Source organism: Fimicolochytrium jonesii (assembly GCF_025526975.1).
Source record: "Fimicolochytrium jonesii strain JEL569 chromosome Unknown EV422scaffold_41, whole genome shotgun sequence".
Classification (NCBI taxonomy): domain Eukaryota; kingdom Fungi; phylum Chytridiomycota; class Chytridiomycetes; order Spizellomycetales; family Powellomycetaceae; genus Fimicolochytrium; species Fimicolochytrium jonesii.
Window position 1 is genome coordinate 58,571 of NW_026515708.1, and position 18,665 is coordinate 77,235.

At 54.9% G+C, this 18,665-nt stretch overlaps 8 protein-coding genes across 8 annotated transcripts; 4 read left to right on the plus strand and 4 right to left on the minus strand.

Moving 5' to 3' along the window:
- Positions 1-201: 201 nt before the first annotated feature.
- On the minus strand, positions 202-1,653 carry EV422DRAFT_331398 (uncharacterized protein). Its single transcript, XM_053066356.1, has one exon. It carries the CDS (start codon positions 1,537-1,539, stop codon positions 439-441), a length of 1,101 nt encoding a protein of 366 aa, XP_052921022.1. The 5' UTR covers positions 1,540-1,653; the 3' UTR covers positions 202-438.
- Positions 1,654-2,093: 440 nt separating this feature from the next.
- Positions 2,094-5,283, plus strand: EV422DRAFT_331400 (P-loop containing nucleoside triphosphate hydrolase protein). Its single transcript, XM_053066357.1, has 2 exons — positions 2,094-4,622; positions 4,731-5,283. The coding sequence occupies exons 1-2, from the start codon at positions 2,217-2,219 to the stop codon at positions 5,115-5,117; spliced, it is 2,793 nt and encodes a 930-aa protein (XP_052921023.1). The 5' UTR covers positions 2,094-2,216; the 3' UTR covers positions 5,118-5,283.
- A 1-nt stretch (position 5,284) lies between these two features.
- EV422DRAFT_331505 (uncharacterized protein) lies at positions 5,285-7,562 on the minus strand. Its single transcript, XM_053066358.1, has 3 exons — positions 7,429-7,562; positions 6,928-7,349; positions 5,285-6,640 (listed from the first exon to the last, which is right to left on the minus strand). Exons 1-3 carry the CDS (start codon positions 7,443-7,445, stop codon positions 5,457-5,459), a joined length of 1,623 nt encoding a protein of 540 aa, XP_052921024.1. The 5' UTR covers positions 7,446-7,562; the 3' UTR covers positions 5,285-5,456.
- A 1,967-nt stretch (positions 7,563-9,529) lies between these two features.
- EV422DRAFT_547180 (NDK-domain-containing protein) lies at positions 9,530-11,153 on the plus strand. The gene is made up of 7 exons (XM_053071585.1): positions 9,530-9,966; positions 10,083-10,187; positions 10,274-10,290; positions 10,367-10,424; positions 10,494-10,632; positions 10,732-11,059; positions 11,131-11,153. Exons 1-6 carry the CDS (start codon positions 9,625-9,627, stop codon positions 10,764-10,766), a joined length of 696 nt encoding a protein of 231 aa, XP_052921025.1. The 5' UTR covers positions 9,530-9,624; the 3' UTR covers positions 10,767-11,059; positions 11,131-11,153.
- EV422DRAFT_501739 (PCI domain-containing protein) lies at positions 10,892-12,592 on the minus strand (the record flags this gene model as incomplete). Its single annotated transcript, XM_053068218.1, has 6 exons — positions 10,892-11,059; positions 11,131-11,221; positions 11,293-11,449; positions 11,518-11,662; positions 11,721-11,826; positions 11,913-12,592. 6 exons carry the CDS (start codon positions 12,590-12,592, stop codon positions 10,892-10,894), a joined length of 1,347 nt encoding a protein of 448 aa, XP_052921026.1.
- A 580-nt stretch (positions 12,593-13,172) lies between these two features.
- On the plus strand, positions 13,173-15,084 carry EV422DRAFT_331632 (uncharacterized protein). The gene is made up of 4 exons (XM_053066359.1): positions 13,173-13,521; positions 13,608-13,729; positions 13,814-14,125; positions 14,220-15,084. The coding sequence occupies exons 1-4, from the start codon at positions 13,269-13,271 to the stop codon at positions 14,922-14,924; spliced, it is 1,392 nt and encodes a 463-aa protein (XP_052921027.1). The 5' UTR covers positions 13,173-13,268; the 3' UTR covers positions 14,925-15,084.
- A 278-nt stretch (positions 15,085-15,362) lies between these two features.
- On the minus strand, positions 15,363-17,134 carry EV422DRAFT_551770 (Metalloenzyme, LuxS/M16 peptidase-like protein; the record flags this gene model as incomplete). The annotated part of the gene is made up of 3 exons (XM_053071852.1): positions 15,363-16,505; positions 16,603-16,887; positions 17,087-17,134. 3 exons carry the CDS (start codon positions 17,132-17,134, stop codon positions 15,363-15,365), a joined length of 1,476 nt encoding a protein of 491 aa, XP_052921028.1.
- A 703-nt stretch (positions 17,135-17,837) lies between these two features.
- On the plus strand, positions 17,838-18,119 carry EV422DRAFT_572122 (ubiquitin-like protein 5; the record flags this gene model as incomplete). The annotated part of the gene is made up of 2 exons (XM_053073073.1): positions 17,838-17,893; positions 17,963-18,119. The coding sequence occupies 2 exons, from the start codon at positions 17,838-17,840 to the stop codon at positions 18,117-18,119; spliced, it is 213 nt and encodes a 70-aa protein (XP_052921029.1).
- Positions 18,120-18,665: the final 546 nt, after the last annotated feature.

The window sequence follows — 18,665 nt, forward strand, 5'->3', positions numbered from 1 at the left end:
CAATGATCTTTGCAGGGTGGTAGAGGATGGCTGGAAGGGCAGCTTCTGCAGGTTGACTCTGTGCAGGAGAACGGAGCCAGGCCGCAACGTCTTGGGATGGTTGTTCTACGATCGTGTGGGCCTTCAAGTCTTATAGCGTTGAGGAGAAAGGATATGAGACACGATTTACGAACTTAGCCGAGACATCCGAAAGACCGGCCTGATGGAGCCAAGGTGGGTCTCGTTGTCCAAGAGGGAAAGTCGAGGTCATAGATGCGGGTGTCGTTGAGGTCGTTGACGGGCTGGTAGGTGGTCATGATGGACCGCGCCTCTACGACCGCATCCCGATCGTACTGACGCCAAGCGACCTAGCTCTAGTGGATTCAGGCATGGTGCTACAAGTATCTTGGGAGAGACGGAGCGCCCACAAATGGGGTACCGTTGGTCCCGCTATGGCATTTATTGGCTTTGTTGCGCCTCCGGCGTGAAGCTGCGCCAACATTCTTCGATGATGACTCGGGCGGCGTCTTCGTCCAACGCATCCAGCATGCGGGGAATGTCGGGGGCGTCCATCGGCACCTTTGCCTTGATCATTTTCATCACCTCGCCCAGCTCCTTCCCTTCCATTGCGGTGATCCCGCGCACAATATCCGCCCCAAAACTTGCTTTGTAACGGCGCCGGATGCGCTCCTTCTCCACCAGCGCGTTCCACTGCGCCGTCTTGCCAAAGTGCCGCACGGCCATCTTGCGGAAAAGGGCGCGCTCAGCTCTGCGGATATCATTTACCTCCGAGAAGGCAGCACTCCCCGCCGGCAGCGCCGTCTTGTGCAAGAACTCCCCAAACCGTAGCATGATGGGCCGCCGCCGCTCGCAGTGCTTGGAAAAGGCGGCCGGCATGAAGTATTTGGTGGCGGCAAAGTACGCACACAGCTCCTCCACCGTTCTGAAGCCCTTCCGGCACGCCTCAACGTCCAGCCCGAGGAACCGCAGCACTTGTTCATGGTCCAGCGACAACACCACAAAACCCATCACGGCGGAGCTGTCCGCGTCGTAGTCCTCCACGGCAGAGGGATTCATGGTGCCGGCGCGCACGTCCGCCATCATCCGCGCGTAGTCCTTGGCGTCGTCCACCGGGCTGTAGTACACAGGGGCTCGTAAGCCCTCCGCACCGTCCTTCAGTCCCAGGCTGCGCGCCAACACGCCGCGAAGCATGCCAAAGCCGTTCCAGTTGTAGAAAGCAAAGGCGTAGTCAAACGCCGCGAGAGGAACGCTGATCAGGTCGACCTGGAACTCGTCCACTTCCAAGCTGGTCACCGGGCCGGCCCGAGTGCGCTCCTTGCTCCGGAAGTGGTCCGCGACTCGCCCCGCCGGGTCGTTTACCTTGGGCCCCGCGACCAGAATGTCTAAATCGCCAAAGTCCTGTTTGTCGTACACGCTGTGCGGCACGGCGGTCCGCTCATACAGCATAGAGACGTACGGCGTCAGACGTGCGATGAGCGCTCGGTAGTCCCCGATTGGCAAGCGCCTCGTGACACAAGTTTTCAATGCGTTTCCGCCCATGCCAGTGCTGATATCTTTGTCTCGGATGATGCCAGTCCTTTCTTCAAAAGCGTCGCCCGACTAGTGGCGTCGAGTATCCAGCCCACAGCGGGTAGGAGGAGCGAGTTGACCGGTCTTACCTGTCAGTCACCGCCAAGCCGAGCCAGCGGCAAGAAATCGATGGGAGGTATATGTAAAGGAAAGAGTAAGGCGAGATAAAAAAAGTGTGTTTGGCGGAGAAGGGGACGATGCGTCGATTTCTGTCAATTTGCCACATATTGTTCAATGGGCTCCACACGAGGAGTTTTGGTTTTCTGAGTCATATTTATCAATCTAAGGACTCGCCTCTAAGCTTTATGAACTTCCTGAGCTTTGCCCTCTCTCTGGGCGCAACCCCCCTGGGCGGTTGCGCTGTTGTCTGCTGGGACTGGAAGCTTCTGAGATGGTTCTGAGGGGTGGCCTTTTCAGTCTGAGCAGCGCGCGGCTTACGTAAAGGCGACTGCTACTGCCAACTCCAAAGGACCAATTTTCATTCTCATCAAGACCGCTCCAGGACTTGACCAACTCAACAGCCCCCAAGACCACCCACTGCCTTGTCGAGTAGGCAAGGAACCAAGTGTCTCTCGTCTCTCTGCTCGTCTCTTCCTCAGCAGTCCCTATCACTCCTAGTACTGACCCCCACAGAAACACTTCCCGCAATGGTGGGTCCAAAATTCACCCTGGGCTCGTCCTTCGACCCTTTGGCCATTCCTACTATCGAGGACGATGACGACGTGCCTATGCTTGACCTCGGCGACGAAGACAACAGTGCTGAGGACGCAGTGGTTGGTGAAGAGAGCCCGGAGGAGAGCGCCGCACAACCCGAACCTGAAGTCGAGGCAAAGATATCGGCAAAGTTGACAAAGAAGGAGAAGCAGGCTGCGAAGAAGGCTGAAAAACTACAGAAGCAGAAGCAAAAGCTCGCGGAGGCAAAAGCCAAGACTGGGGCCGTGAAGGGAGCGGCTGCACAGTCTGCTAAAGCCGCGGGAACAAAACCCGCGAAAGCAGCCGCACAAAAGACGGCGGCATCTGTTCCGGTGGAAGACGAGGAAAAGCTGCCCGACCTCAATCCCGATTTCAGCTTCGAGACGGACGGCGGATCGCTGCGGATAGTCGACCCTGCCCACCCTTGGGACTTTACCGCGGTCAAAGCGGCGATTAAGGCGAATATGAAGGATACTACCTCCACGTCTGTGGATGATAAGATTGCGCGGAAACGGAAGGAGGTGGCGGACCAGCTGAAGGCGGCCAAGAAGCAGGCCAGAGCGGAAAGCGCGGAAGTCGATTCGGATAATGAAGAGCTTTCGGGAGACGATGCGGATGTTGATGGTATGGACTTGGAGGCAGCGTCAGATGACGAGGATGCTGACGGCGTTCTGGAAGATGGGGCATCCGAAAGCGAGGCGGATGACGACGAGGGAGACGAAAATGAGGAAGGGCAAGAGGACGAGGTGGTGATTAGCAAACGTGCCCAGCCAGCAAGCAATGGCAAGGGCAAGCGCGGCGCACAAAAGGACGATGAAGAGAGCGAGGGGGAGGATCTCGAGGACGTGGTGCAGGAGAAACGCAAAGCCGCGTACTTTGCACCCACGCCGGTAGTTGACGACTCGTTCGAGATCGACAGTTTCCAGAACCTCCGCCTCTCCCGCCCCGTGCTCCGCAACATCCAGGCTATGAACTTTACGAAACCCACATCTATCCAGGCAAGGGCGATCCCAATCGCCCTGCAAGGGTCGGATATCTGCGGTTCCGCCGTGACCGGATCCGGAAAGACCGCCGCTTTCATGATCCCCATCATCGAGCGTTTACTGTACCGCAGCAAAAACATCGCCGCCTCCCGCGTTCTTGTGCTCGTCCCTACCCGTGAGTTGGGTGTCCAATGCCACGCTGTGGGTGAACGCCTCGCGCAGGATACCGGCATCACCTTCTGTCTGGCAGTAGGAGGATTGAACGGCAAAGTGCAGGCCGTAGAGCTCGGCAAGCGTCCAGACGTGATCATCGCCACGCCCGGACGGCTAATCGATCACCTCCAAAATTCCAAAAACGTGTCTCTGGACAGCATCGAGATCCTGGTCATGGACGAAGCCGATCGGATGCTCGAGGACGGGTTCGCCGCCGAGCTCAACGAGATCATCAAAAACACTCCCAAATCCCGTCAAACCATGCTCTTCTCCGCGACTATGACCGACAACGTCGACGACCTGATCAAACTCTCCCTCAACCGCCCGGTGCGCCTCTTCGTCGACGCCGCAACCTCCATCGCCTCCAAACTCGTCCAGGAATTCATCCGCGTCCGCGCCCACCGCGAAACCTCCCGCCCAGCCCTCCTCGCCGCGCTCTGCACCCGCACCTACAAACAAGAATGCATCGTCTTCTTCCGCTCCAAAGCAGCTGCCCACCACATGCAGATCATATTCGGCCTCCTCGGCCTCAAAGCCGCCGAACTGCACGGCAACCTCACCCAACTCCAACGTCTTGAAGCCCTCGACCGCTTCCGCGCAAAAGAAGTCGACTTCCTCCTCGCCACCGACCTCGCCTCCCGCGGTCTCGACATTGCGGGAATCCGCACAGTCATCAACTACGACATGCCCAAAAACTACCCTCAATACGTCCACCGTATCGGCCGAACAGCCCGTGGCGGTGCTGGAGGGTGCGCCGTCTCCCTCGTCGGAGAAGCCGACCGGCAAGTCCTCAAACTCGCCGTGAAGAACTCCCGGGACGAGGTCAAACAGCGCGTGGTCCCCTCCACCGTCGTCCAGCGCTTCGAGATCAAAATCGACGGCTTCAAAGACGCCGTCAAGGAGATCTACGCGGAGGAAGCCGAGGAGAAGGAGCTGAGGAAAGCGGATATGCAGATCACACGGATGCAGAATATGATGGAGCATGAGGATGAGATCAAGAGTCGCCCGGCAAAGACGTGGTTTCAGACTGCGAAGGAGAAGGAGGAGGAGAAGCAGAAGGGGTTGGATAGGCATAATGCGAACTTTGACGGGGTGGATGCGGAGGGAGGTGCCGCTGGTGGCGCGGGACGGAAACGGAAGGCCGGGGTTGTGGATGATGCGCCGGTATGTTGTATTCTCCTCTTCCCCCTCTTGGACAAAGACGACCCCCTTTTGTGTTCGAACACCCCCGCTAAAACACACCCAACTTCCATTTGTTTTTTTCCCCCATAGAAACCCAAACGCGGAAAATTCGACGGCCTAAACCGCAAGCAAAAACGGTCCGCGCTCGCCCGCGCCGAGGACACAAAAGAACTCGCCTCGCAAGCGCGTTCCGCCCATCTCGCCAAGAAATCCGCCCGGCCCCATAAAATCTCCTCCGTGCCCACCCCTTCCACCGCCCATTCCAATCCCAATCAGAAACGGAAGAAAGCGAGCGGGTTTGAGAGTGAGATGGTTGCCGGTAAGAAGAGGAGGGGTGAGGAGAAGGGGAAGAAGCCGGTCAAGGATAAGGGAGGAGAGAAGGGAGGGGATAAGAGTAAGGAAAGAGGGGAGAGGAAGTTGGGGAAGTTGAAGGGGGTTAAGGCTTTTAAGAGCAAGGCTAAGCATCGGAGGCGGTAGATGTTAGAAAGTCGTAGGTATGCTGAAGGTGGTAGTATGTAGATTTCGCAGCGAGCATCTGTATAGCATTGGCATTTAGCACCCTTTTTATTGTTATTTATTCTTTCATGCATCTACAAAACCCATTTGTGAGAATAAAAATGTCATCATCGCTGTGGATCGGCACCGCTCGAATCCAGACGATAGGAGTGGTACTGTATTCAATAATGATAGCGCACGCATATATACAAGAACAACGCAAAAAGCTATACAAGTTCCGCCCTCAGCGGGGTACGACCCATTGACAAAATAGAAAACCTGCTCAATAACGCCCGCCTCCCGCAAAACACGCCTGACACATCACTCCCCCGTAAGAGCGGAACAAACCCCCATCAACAACAACCCCAAAACAATACTCCAACTCATAACCCTCCGCTTGCCTACGTCGTCGCCCACAATCCCCCACGCGGCGGGTAGCAGCCCGTCCACGGCGACCCAGAGCATCATGCCGGCCACGAACGCGAAGAGGAGGCCAAAGAAGGTTTCTGTTCCTTGGAGGGGGTCGGGGTCGCACTCTTCCGTCTGTGATATCACCTGTGACTGTGATGGCTCGTGACATGGACCAGCGGAAGAGGAATCCCGTCGTGCAAACACCCTCCCGAGAATGACCCAGCTCAAAACCGCCCCTATGGGCTGCGCAACCCCGCCCAACACGCACGCCCACCCCCACGCCCACACCTTCCTCCGTGAGGCCATGTACAGCGGCACGGCGATCGCCAGGCCCTCTGTGCAGTTATGCAGCGCCAGGGCGAGAAATATGAGCGTGGCCGTGTGTGATTTGTCGTAGAAGGCTGAGGATGTGAAGAGGATGAAGCCTTCGGGGAGTTTGTGGAGGGAGATGCTGAGGGCTGTTGAGAGGCCTAGATTGTACATCTGTCTATCTGTTTGAGGTTCGTTATTTTCGGGGTGTTGGTCTTGGCGGCTGTCGAGGGTTTCTTTACTGGAGAGCGGGGAAGGGGTGTGGGAGGATGAGAGCGGACTAGGGGTGTACCGGCGTGAGGTTGTTGAGAAGCGGGTGAATGAGTAGGATCTGTGCCGGACGTGGCGATGAAGGCTGGAGAGGAGCGGGGTGCTTTCGCTGCGGTTGCAGGAGGGGCGGGAATGATGAACAGAACAGCTGGGCGGGGAACCGTACCCATTGTAGTTCTCCATGGAGGAGTGGGGGATTGAGATGGTGTGGGAGTCGACTTCCTCGATGAAATTGGGGTCGCTGCCCATGTCTACTGCTGGTTCGTGGAGATAGCTGTAGTGGATTGTGTTGCTGGCCGATGAGGAGGCTGGCTGGTGGGGATGTGGTTCGGAGGGCCGTGGTGAGTCTGGTTTTTGTTTCGTTGAGTGCTCATGGGTGGGTGGATGTGGATGTGTGACATGGTTGGGTGAATCTGCATCCGAGTCTTCATTTGAATCGGTGTTGCAGTGAGTTGCAGTGGCATGGTCGTGATATCCACATGCATCGTTGCTGCCATTCAAGTACGTCAAAAGCGCTGTTCAATCGATGAGAAAGAGAAGTCAGTCGGATAATAGGGCGTGCGCTATGCGTGAACAGACAGTTGCTGAGCGGTGGATAAAATGGATATCCTGCTCGCTCCGCTCGCGACGACGATGTTGCGCTGGGGTGTGATCCGAAATCCTGTGCCTCCGGCCCATAGGCTCGGCCGCCGCACTCAAGCATTCCTGCGCCTCCGGCGCAGTGGGCCCGCTTCGCTTGCACTCTCCTCTCTCCGCTCGGAATCCTCAAGCATTTGTCCCTCCGGTCGCTTCGGAAACATACCATTGATCCCCATTGTTGCAGCACACCCAACAGCAAACATCCCCCAAACAACCGTCCCATGCCACCCCCCTTTGTCAACCAAATTGTCCGTTGCCTCTTCAACGAGTTCCACAAGACTAGTATAAATAAGAGTCCCGGCCGAAACACCCATAGCTCCGACCATCCAGGAGTCAGACTCCCGTAGTCTTTGTAAGAATATGCATGATGCGCCGAGAACACAGGCGAGTGCTGAGAGGAAGACGTGAAGGGATGCTAGGAGGAGGTGCGTCATGACGGGCGACTTTTTCCGGATCCTGGAGCGGTGGCCGAGGTGCGTTTGCTGAGATACTTGACGATGGTGTCGAGGAAGACCGATGTGTGCAGGTTCATGTACACCTACATAGGAGTAGGAGTCACTCCAGTGGTGCGTCGAGTCCGGAACCCTTTTCGATAGCGCCAAGATCGGAATAGCGTCAGGTGTTGAACTATAAACCTGACCCCCGCCTGACGCCGCTGCCATGCCTTTCTGTAACGCTCATCGCGCTCCTTTTTTGGGGCGCTTTCTACTGCGCCGACATTGGTTTCGACGGCGTCGGTCCGCAGATCGTCCCGGCGAAGAAAGTAAGGTTCTGGAAATCGTCAGACCCGCCTCTAACGGAAGCGACAACGGCCCCGCCTCCCATTCCCAAGGGGACCCTCGCCTTTCCGGACGATCGCGCTTTGTCGGGAGCTACACTCGATATCGACGGCGAGGTAAGCTCTCTGGGAGTAGAGATGATCTCCACAACGGCCGCCGTTTTCCACACGCGACAGGGGGACGGCACTTTGGTACCGAAGGATGCCGGTGGCATAGCTTGGGCCTTTGAAGCTTCCGGGGTGGACGAAGCTGGCGAAGATGACGTTTGGAGCTGCGTTCGGCGAAAGATCGTTCGCTTCCTCCTGTTGGACCTCAAGCGCCAAGGCCAGTACAGCGTGAACGTATTCGCCAACGTTCGGTTGCCGGCAGATATTCCATTGGGTCGCGAGCTCACGGGCGAACAAGCCGATATGCTTCAGAGCGACGATCAAAAGTATCTGTTTGCGCACCTGGCTCAGCGCAGCTTGGTTTTACGGCAGCATACCATCCGCTACGAAATGGATGGCACGTCGACGGAGACGTTCGACGCCGAGTTCATACATTTGGGGAACGCGCTTCTAGGTGCGCAAGAGGATACGGGGGCGTGGAGGTAGTTGAGATGAAGATAACATGCGCATAACTATAGCCACCCTCCTGTGCGTTCTCTTTCTTTTTCTTTTGGATGTCTGTGCCTTAGTCTCGCGTCGAGATCTGAATCCAGCTGCCGCTTACGGATGAGTTCGCGTAACATGGAGGGGCCAGCGTAGAGCGTGAAGGACAGAAGTAGGCCGCTGCACTCTAAGAGAGCTATCATATTACAATTGGAAAGTGTACAAGGTTGAACCATGTACACTTCTCTCCATCCTTTTTCTGCCATCATAGAGTAGGAGCATTTTTACCCACCCACCATCCCCTTCTTTGTATGTATTGGGGGGGATCGCAGTTGTGGTGTCCAATACAACATCCTTGGCCATATCACGGGTACTTGTGAAGAGCGGACGTCCCCGTCGACGGAAATCCCCGCTGGGAACGTTGGGAACCGGGAAGGAACTCTCTTGAGGCCCATTTGAGGAACCGCAAGGGTGACGACGTACGCGTCAACAAATAGGCAAAGACGCAAGGACACAGATCAAAAACACTTACCAACATCCATCAGGAACACATATTCATCGAGGCCCATTTTGGCGCAGAGTGGGGTTGGACGTCAATCCTCGCAAGGCCCACCTATGCCGCTTGTCGACTCGCCAATGTTGGCCGGCATTGCGTCACCTATTATATGTGCGCGACTTATGCGGAACGGACATCAGTGCGCCTGCGGACTTCGTATGGCGGGTTCTCCGATATTGGTATGGCCACAGATCCGAGGGGTTCAATTTGTCTTTACTATGGTATATGAGCAGCGTGCTCCAAGATGTGGGGATGGTCGATGAAGCAGAGCGTTGCACAGAAACGAGAGGCATCAGATAGATAATGGATGGGATCGTTAAGGAGATACTACAGTGGGCAGCATAATGACAGTCGAATACGCAGTTGTCGAAACGGCGTGTTCGCGAATCTCTCCAGCGGGCATTCGAAGCAACAGCTTTGGGCGTTGGGCAGCAAAACGCAAGCGAAAAGGACGAAGTCGGTCCCCAAGCACGCAAGGGAGAAGAAAGCAACCGCTGTGGAAGGAACATAACTATTAGACGCATCAATACGTACCAAGCGGAGTGGATGCCGAAATCTAAAGTTGACTGCCATACACTCTTCTACAGTTCAAGGAACAAAGTGGCGCTAGGGAAAGGCATGTGGTGAGATGCGAGAGACCACTGACACTTGCTCTTGCGATACTGTCACTCTTTCTGACGGGATTCGACACCTTCATGTGGCGCTTGTTTTTCCTCCAGTCCCAGTTTTGACTTTTGACTATTTAGTTTAGCATGTGCATCGAGTTGCAAAGAAGCTTAAAAATCAGTCAAGTCTCCGCCATTCTAGGTGACACATTCTCTCCTGTTAATCAACCAAGCGCTCCCACGTCTCGCATCTTTCAGTCAAAGAAAACCACATCGAGTCGAGTCAACCCTCCACCCCTCTCGAACCCACAAAACCCCCGTATCGCAAAGATGTTCACCCGCCCCGTCCTCCGCACCCGCCAACCCCTCCTCCGCACCCTCACAACCACCACCGCCACCTCCACCCGTCGCCCGCCCACCTCCGCCCTCCTCGCCCTCAGCGCCGGCGCCCTGGCTCTCAGCGGCTACATCCTCGCCGCCCCCAACAAACCCATCCACGCGGACGCTCCCAAGAAACCCGCTGCTGCTGCACCCCCGAAATCGGCAGCGGGCGTGAAAGGCGGCATCGAACGCACGTTTATTGCGGTGAAACCGGATGGAACCCAGAGGAGGCTTGTGGGGGAGATTGTGAAGCGGTTTGAGACCAAAGGGTATAAACTGGTTGCCATCAAGGTGGGTTACTAGGGATAGAGATCTGCTGGTGTGCGATTTCCCGCCGGCAAACAGGTGGAAATTCGGATTGAAGATGACCTAGGAGAAAGCGGAGAGGACCTGATCCTTTTGTTTAGGCGACGGTACCCAGCAAAAGCCTAGCGCAGGAACACTACGCGGACCTGAGCAGCCGCCCGTTCTTTGCCGGGTTGGTGAACTATATGACTTCTGGATCCGCTCCCGTAAGTTAAGTTCAGATATAGGCACTGTTCATCTCAACCCGCTGCTAACATCGCAAAACGCCTTCCGCTCTCATTCATATGCGTAGGTCATTGCGATGGTCTGGTGAGGGACAGCGTCCACCTCTCGGTCCGTCGCGAAAAAAACCTCATCATTTTTTCGCCTCTCAATGTATATGTAGGGAAGGTAAAGACGTGATCAAAACCGGCCGCAAGATCATCGGAGCCACCAACCCTCTCGTAAGTCCCCCTCCTCTTCCCCTTCCTAAGTCATCTCCCTGTGCTCACTTCACTTCACTTATGTGTTAGGACGCGGCACCAGGCACCATCCGCGGCGACCTCTGCATCAGCGTCGGCCGCAACATCATCCACGGCTCGGACTCGTTCGAGAGCGCTGAGAAGGAGATTGGGTTGTGGTTTGGAAAGAGTGAGGTTTTTAATTGGAGCTGTAAGTGTCCAGGACGTTGTTTTGGCGTTTTTACAGCCCAGTTGTTCGTTTTTGTCTGATCAAGCTTTATTGTCTCCTCCTCTTGTTTCTGTTTCGCAGTCTCCGACGCCGAGTGGGTTACGGCTGACAACTAAACGTCTCTGTTCATGCGACGCGCATGAGGCCCATTTTCCCAGTTTCATCGTAGCAATGCGGCTCCTATTTAACGGACACCTAAGACAATTGTGATTCTCATATCCGAATACAAATAGTCTCCATTTTACGTCAGCTGTGCGGCCTGTGAGGGAAAGAGATGGGGAGTCAGCGAGCTCATGCGACGGTACGGTCGGACAGGTAAGACTAAAGCATCGGTACATACCTTCTCGTAGAGTGACTCCACGACGGTGCCCATGTTCTTGATGGTCTCCAGCGTTGCTTCGAAGGTTTTCTGGATCCAAAGCAAGGGTGTGATGAGGATTCCATCGCTGATTGTCGCGATGGGAATGTATAATGCCTTACATCTGCCTCGGTATCCTCAAAAACCTCCAAACATCCAGCGCCCTGGTCCAAAATTCCGGAAAAGACTTTGTCCAGGATCATTTGCGACAGTCTGTACGCAACGAACGGGAGTCAGACGACGTGCTCTCGCCCGCAAAGCGGATTGAAGAATTAAGAACCTACTTTGCTTCGACGATAGGACTTGGCTGCTGAACCAACTGTGCGATGTGTGCAATCTCCACCCTCGAGAAAGGTTCGATGATACGCAACAGGTTCTGTTCGAAGAGGGTGTCGTTCAGGGCTTCTAGGTGGTGGCGGATGATGGGGTCGTTGGAAAGTTCTGTAATGGCAATCATCGTCAGCATGGGATCTCATGAGCTGTTTCCGTCCCAGAATCAGGATCAATACCATTCTTGTACTTTGTCCAACATTGCTCGAATTCGAGGAGAGATCGGTTTTGATGTGCAGATGCGATGGCGCGCATGGCTTCTACCTCTGGACCGGCGTATTTCAGAGCTAATTTGCTGTTCACGATCGCGTTGACGTCCGCCGACTACATACAAACTTGTGAATACTTGCACCAGTATGTCTGGGACTCAACAAGAACTTACCAAATTCAGCATGATTTTGCACAGTAACATGTACTTCAACGCTTGAATTGCCCTTTTATCGTCTTGTCCAGAAAAGATTTCGAGAGTTTCGTAGAAGTAGGAGTATCTACGCGTATTACGCGTCCAGAGACGGCGAATATCGTCAGTTTCCATCCGATGAGACAAATTCCATGTAACACCGGGACTACATACGCAGTCTTGAAATCCTTCTCCTCCGCATGCAGAATCCCAGACTGCATATCCAAAGCCGCCTGCATCAACGGCGGGCAATATATCGAGTTTGCCGACGTTCTCGCCGACGTCAAGGCCGCGCGCGATTTAGGCAACGAGTTCAACGAATGGTGCGCTTTCGACTCCAGCAGCTGCACCTCCATCAATACATTCTTATCATCCAACCGCTTCAACTCCTTCAGCAGCGCCGCAGTTAACGCCAACGCATCGGCATGTTGCCCATTCTCGTAGTACAGCGTCGCGAGTTTGATTTCGAGGTTCTGGCGCAGGAAGATTCGCTTCTCTGTCTCGGCCCATTTGATCGATTCCCGGCACACCGCAACCTGTAGCGGGAGCGAGTCCGGGATCTCTGCGAAAACATCGAGTAGCGTCCGGATGATCTTGGCCGTTTTGGCCTTGGACGTGTTGGAGAGGTATGATGGCGACCCGCGGATGAGCTGCGCTAGCTTTTCGGCGGCTTTTGTGTCTTTGTACAGTTCGCCCAATTTGACAAGTGCTGTCTCTCGTACTTGAATCTCCTGGTCTGTGTTGCCTGTTGTCGTGGTTAGGACGTTCTCGTAGGCCGCGATGGCTTCTTTAGGTGACGTTTTGGCGAGCGCCTGGATTTCCGCCAACCGGTCGGTTTTGCCTGGTGCGACCATCTCTGTTGGAGTTGACTGAGCTAGTGACTTTGGTTCGTAGCTATCCTGACACCACCGCTGGCTTCTGGAGGTTCTTTGTGCCGTGAGAACAAGGTATAAAAACGAGAGTTATTCAGGTCAAGGATTCAAGTTCGCAACTTACGCGGCGACCAACGACTTCCACAGGAAGAGGATGCGCATTTGATTGTCTTAAACTACCTGCTGGCTCACGTGATGAACGCGTCGGCCTCTCGTCAATGCGCGGAGTTTCCTCCCTCCCAAAGCTTCCCTCCTTTTGGATTCGCATTGTCCATCTCGGAGCTGCTGTGGAGTCAACACTCCCCATCCCTCTCCTTGTGCATCACACTCTCCCCTTGTCATCATCATGTCCGAACCGCACCTTAAACTGTAAACCGGTTTACGGGCGCGCTTGGTAAGGCATTGAAGGCGGGGCCCGCTGTGGCTGAGACCGCGGTCTAAACCTTGGGATTCCACGGAGCCCATTCATTGTTCTGGAATTTTGCACAGCGCCACGGAATGCTTGTCTTGAGTGCCGGTTTAGCAATCGCAGGGGTTACTCTCAAATATAAAAGGACGAGCATCCAGACGGTTCTCACCGTCTGTTGCAATTCGTCCCACGGGTCCACAGATAAACGAAAAGGCGTTCGCCGTCAAATCCTTCAGAAAGCAACGACACATGGCCACCCCAGACCTCATCTACCTCACCATCGACGACGGCTCCTCCACCAAACGGGAGGAGACGATCCGAGTCAGCGCCGAGATGCAACTCGAGGAAGTGCGCTCGGCGTTCTACGCCGCCGCGAATCTCAGCTCCAGCAGCACAAACTCTGTTTTGAAGCTGTATCGGAAGGATGGGGTGCTTTTGCCGATTGGGCCCAATACGCCGAGGAATTCGAAGGAGGATCGGTACATTTTGAAGAGCAGGACTGGTGCGTCCGACTGAGTTTTTCGTTTTCGTGATGTTTTGTAGATTTTGACATGAGCCTTATGATTTCTTTTGTGCTGCATGCAATAGGAAACGAAGGTGTAGATGCGTTGAACGCCGTCAGTGACCTACTTGGCCAGATAACCGCCATCAAGGAGAAAGTGGATGCCATGAAGCGGTCCATCAGCGAGGTTCCGGATGGCCATGGCGCTGTAAGTTTCGGAGCGGTGAAGCTCCCAGAACTCTTTTTGTTTATACACTACTCGTGCTAACCCTTAGTTTGCAAACTCCACCAGAAACACAATCCCGACGAACTCACCCCCCCAAACCTCCTCGCCCGCCGTCGCCCAACCCTCCCTTCCCTCCCACCCCAACGCACCTTCACCCGCGACGTCACCGAGCACCTCAAGCACCCGACCTTCGACGTGTGGCAGTGGCAGGACGACGAGATGGTCGACCTGCTGGCGCACATGTTCACCGAGCTGGGCCTGATGACGGAGTTCAAGTTGGATGAGGAGACGCTGCGGAGGTTCCTGCAGTGCGTGAAGGGGAGCTATAATACGAACCCTTTTCATAATTTTAGGCATTGCTTTTGTGTGGCGCAGATGGTAGGTTGTAGGGGGTTCGTGGAAAGAGGAAGGGCGGATGTCCCTTCTCACTGTGTTTTCTGGACTTCCTCTAATCTATGTATGTCACTGATAGATGTACGGCATCCTCCACGTCACAAACCTACACGCCCAACTCCAACCCCTCGAAAAACTGGTTCTCCTCATCTCCTGCATCGGCCACGACCTCGATCACCCGGGCTTCAACAACGCCTACCAAGTGAACGCCAGCACCGAGCTCGGCCTAATCTACAACGACATCTCCCCGCTCGAAAACCACCACGCCGCCGTCCTCTTCACCATCCTCAAAGAATCCGACACCAACATCCTGCGCTCCCTCCCGGCCAACGATTACCGCGAGGCCAGGAAACAGATCATCGCGTGCGTGCTCGCGACGGATATGGCGAAACACGGCGAGCTGATGGGGCGGTTCAAAGCCGGGGCGGAGCGCGAGGGCGGGTACGATATGACCGACCCCGCCGCGCGCTCGTTGCTGTTGCAGATGGTGATTAAATGCGCGGACATATCCAACGAGGTGCGGCCGAAACATGTGAGCGAGCCGTGGGTGGATAATCTGCTTGAGGAGTTTTTCGCGCAGAGTGATCGAGAGAAGGCAGAGGGACTGCCGTTTGCGCCGTTTATGGACAGGCAGAAGGTCACCAAGGCGAGCGCGCAGGTCGGGTTTATTCAGTTCGTGCTCATTCCGTTGTTTGAGCTGGTGGCGAAGGTGCTGCCGAATATGGAGGAGCCCATCATTCAGCCGATACGGAGTGCGTTGCAGTATTACAAGACTTTGGCATGATTCAAATATTATGACTTTTTTTTTGGAAGCATTTTGCAAATCGATGTAACGGGCAGTCAGTGCATTCATTGGACGGAGGATTTGAGAGCTTGCGTTATACAAACCCAATGAGACCTCACTTTTCTGTTGTTTCCTGGCAAATGGTTGGCCAAATGCGTGTTGGACATGTCCAAGAGTGGAATCCCTACTCATCCGCATTTATGTGCCCGAGACCAACACAAGCAACCAACATCACACGGTTTTATGAAATAAAAGATGTGTATATATTTCATCAGTCCACTTCTGCCGCTCAACGTATTGAGCACGTGAACATCAGGGGAAAGTAAAAGAGATTCCTGAACGTAAAGGGTGGTGGTAGGGTGGAATGATTGGATGGCTAGATGTTCCGTACTGGGCTGCCGACGACGGTGAAGAGGCCGGCACACCGGGTAAATATATCTAGTAGTAGATGGGGGACATGGCGGACCGCACACGGTTGTAGTCAGGCAAAGCCTCAATCGGTCCATAACCAACCATGCACACCTCCTGGTCGTAGATGTACTGCTTGGCAACCTTCATGACATCCGCAGCGGTAACCTTCTCGATAAGCCCGTCGATCTCCCAAGGGGTGAGGCGCTTTCCGTAGACGAGCATTTGACGACCGATGTCCTCCGCGATGGGGGTTGTGCCGTCGAGGGCAAGCAGAAGGGAGGTCTTCAGTTGGTTCTTGGCGCGGAATACCTCGGCTTCGGAGATGGACATGGCCAGACGGTGCCACTCTTGTTGGATGTGGTGGACCAGGTCATCGAGGTGCATGTGGTTTTCGGTCACGGCGTAGACACCGAAGAGACCCGTGTCCGAGTACGAGGTGTTGAAGGACATGAAGGAGTTGGCCAGGCCGTACTTGTGCAGGGCCTGGGCGAGCTTCGAAGAAACGTGGGGAGCGGCACCCAGAGACCTGTCCCAGCTTCCGATGATGGACTGGGCGACGAGGAGGGCCCAGTAGTCGGGGCTGGTCCAGCTGACACCCTCGACGGCGAGAGCAACGTGGGCGGTCGGGTGCTCGTCGAAACGGGCGCGGACGTCGGATCCGACAAACTTGGCCTTGCTTTGACGAGCCTTGACGGCTGCTCCACGGGCCATCTTTCCAAAGTGCTGCTCAGCGAGCTTGACGAGGGCGTCGTGGTCGACACCACCGGCGGCGGCCAGAACCATGCGCTCGGGAGTGTAGTTGGAGCTGATGTACGCAACCAGGTCTTCGCGGGTGATGCTCTTGATGTTCTTGGAGGGACCAAGGATGGTACGTCCAAGAGCCGACCTCTGGAAAGCAGAGGCGTGCAGGTGGTCGAAAACCACCTCCTCCTTCTGCTTGTCAACCTCCTCGGCCTCCCTCAAGATAACATCACGCTCCCGCTCAATGGCGTCGTTGCTGAGGGTCGATCCCTGCAGGATATCGGAGAGGATCTCCACGGAAGTACCGACATCTGACGACAGAGACTTGGCGTAGTACACCGTCTGCTCGCGGGACGTGTACGCGTTCAAATGACCGCCAATGTTCTCAATCTGAGTTTCCAGCTGTACTTGTGTTCGGCTTTTCGTTCCCTGATTTTCCCATCGTAAGAGATTGTCAGTCACTTTATCCTCAATGAAGCGGAAGCCGCTAATCCACAGCATCGGTCTCCCTATCCTCCCTGCCTACCTTGAAAGCCATGTGCTCCAAAAAGTGAGCCGTTCCATTTGTCTTCTCAGTCTCAAACCTGGAACCGGCGTCAATCCATACTCCAACGGTGGCAGTCTGGTTGTTAGGGTTGGCTTCGGTAGCGATGGTGAAACCGTTGGCGAGGGTGGTGACCTTGGTCTCTGGCACGTTGCCCAAAGACTGAGGATATGTGTAGCTGATCGTGCGTGGGGAAGGGTTGGCCTGGGTCAGAACGTTGGAAGCAGCACCGTGGCTTGCATGAGCCGCGGTGGCAAGGCGAGCGACCTGGGGCGTTCGTGCGGCGGTACGGAGCTAACAACGGTCGCAAGTGGAAAGAGTTGAGAGCGAGGCCTTCAAGGCGAGCGTCCCCCCAAACGAGAAAGCGAGTCCCCAACACAGCGCTGGATGCTTCCAACATCCCAGATTTTTTTCCGCGGAGACACAGCTCCTGATTCCTCCCCAGTTTGTTCCGACCAATACGTACCGCAGCGCGGCTCTGTCCGAGCAAGTTACTGGACCCGACCCTGAGCATGTTTGCAGTTGCCTTCTATGAAAGGGGAGGTTGAGTCAGTCGGTGATGTCCTCGCCCCGCTGACCAAGTTTGTCGAAAGGTAACCACGGAGAGGTAAAAGATCGACTACAGAGGAGCTTGATGTCGTATCTGCCTCAGACGGCCAAATGGCAGTCATCACTCGTTGCGCACTGCACCGCCTCGGTACTTTACCTGGGAAGTTGTGTATACGGGAGCACTTGCGGACGTGCGCACCCTGTGTAAGTGTGGACTTGGGAACTGATTGCGAGTGGGAACCTATGCAAAAGCCTGGCAGTCTGGCAGAGCAACCAAGCGGATTTGCCCGAAGGCGTCGACATCTGGGTGGCGCAGCAACCGGCTGCTTGACCTGGCATATCGCACACCCACCATCACCGCGAGCACCGACGACAGACCGACGACATACAGCAGCAGCGGCAACGGCAGCCCCAGCAGCAGCAGTCTGATAGTGGCATACCCCTTCTCGTCGTTTTCATTTTGGACTGGTTGACAGCACCATCCGCAATTTCCTGGCATCGAAACGAAAACGACATTCGGCCAGCACTGGTGTTACCGTTCAACGTTTTCCTGGCAACCGCATTCGAGTTGACTGTCACATCAAGAAGTCTGCATACGCATCACAGCAAACATCGATCGACTCCCTCGACATAATCCCCATCCGGAAATCCCCCTCTCTCTCCTAACAATGATCGAAGTGATCTGCAATGATCGTCTCGGCAAGAAAGTCCGAGTAAAGTGCAAGTAAGTCCCCCTTCCCCGTCTCTCGCCCGTCACTAACCCCAGTGCTAACCCTCTTTCCCCACACTAAAGCCCCGACGACACAATCAAAGACCTAAAACTATTAATAGCAGCGCAGACAGGAACGAAGCCCGAGAAGATTGTTTTGAAGAAGTGGTACAATATCTTCAAGGATCATATCACGTTGGAGGATTATGAGATTCATGATGGGATGAATTTGGAGCTGTGAGTTGATGCGTATATCATTTGAGGGTGACTGGACGTTTGCCATAGAGAAAAAACAACAACAAAGGGAAGCAGGGGCGGATGAGGAGGAAGAGGAGCTGAAACTGAAGATGAAGGAGGTGGCCTTCCCTAGAAGGTGAATACTGACATCCGCCCTTTGTCTGTGTCGTAGGTATTACCAATAGCACACCTCCACCACTCTTCTCCGCAAACCAGCATCGCCCGACATCTTCCAAGCAGGCGCTTGGATATGTTGTCATTTTTGGACCCCCATATTCCCCAAGGAGAACCTCTCGACGAGCATAAGACCCGCATCGCCATCACCACACAACATATCCGATAACACTCCAACTTATGTAGCTATGCTTCTTGTATTTATCAGGTTCAACTTGCGCTTCTATGAGAATTGGTTTCGCAACGCTCTTGCGGCGTATATCGGGTCTGATGGAGCTACCGGCGTCTATGAATGGATCTGGAGGAACAGGGGCTGTTGGGTGGTGGATGTTGGGCAGGGCGACATTCTCCAAATTTGCTAATCATATACCTTCAT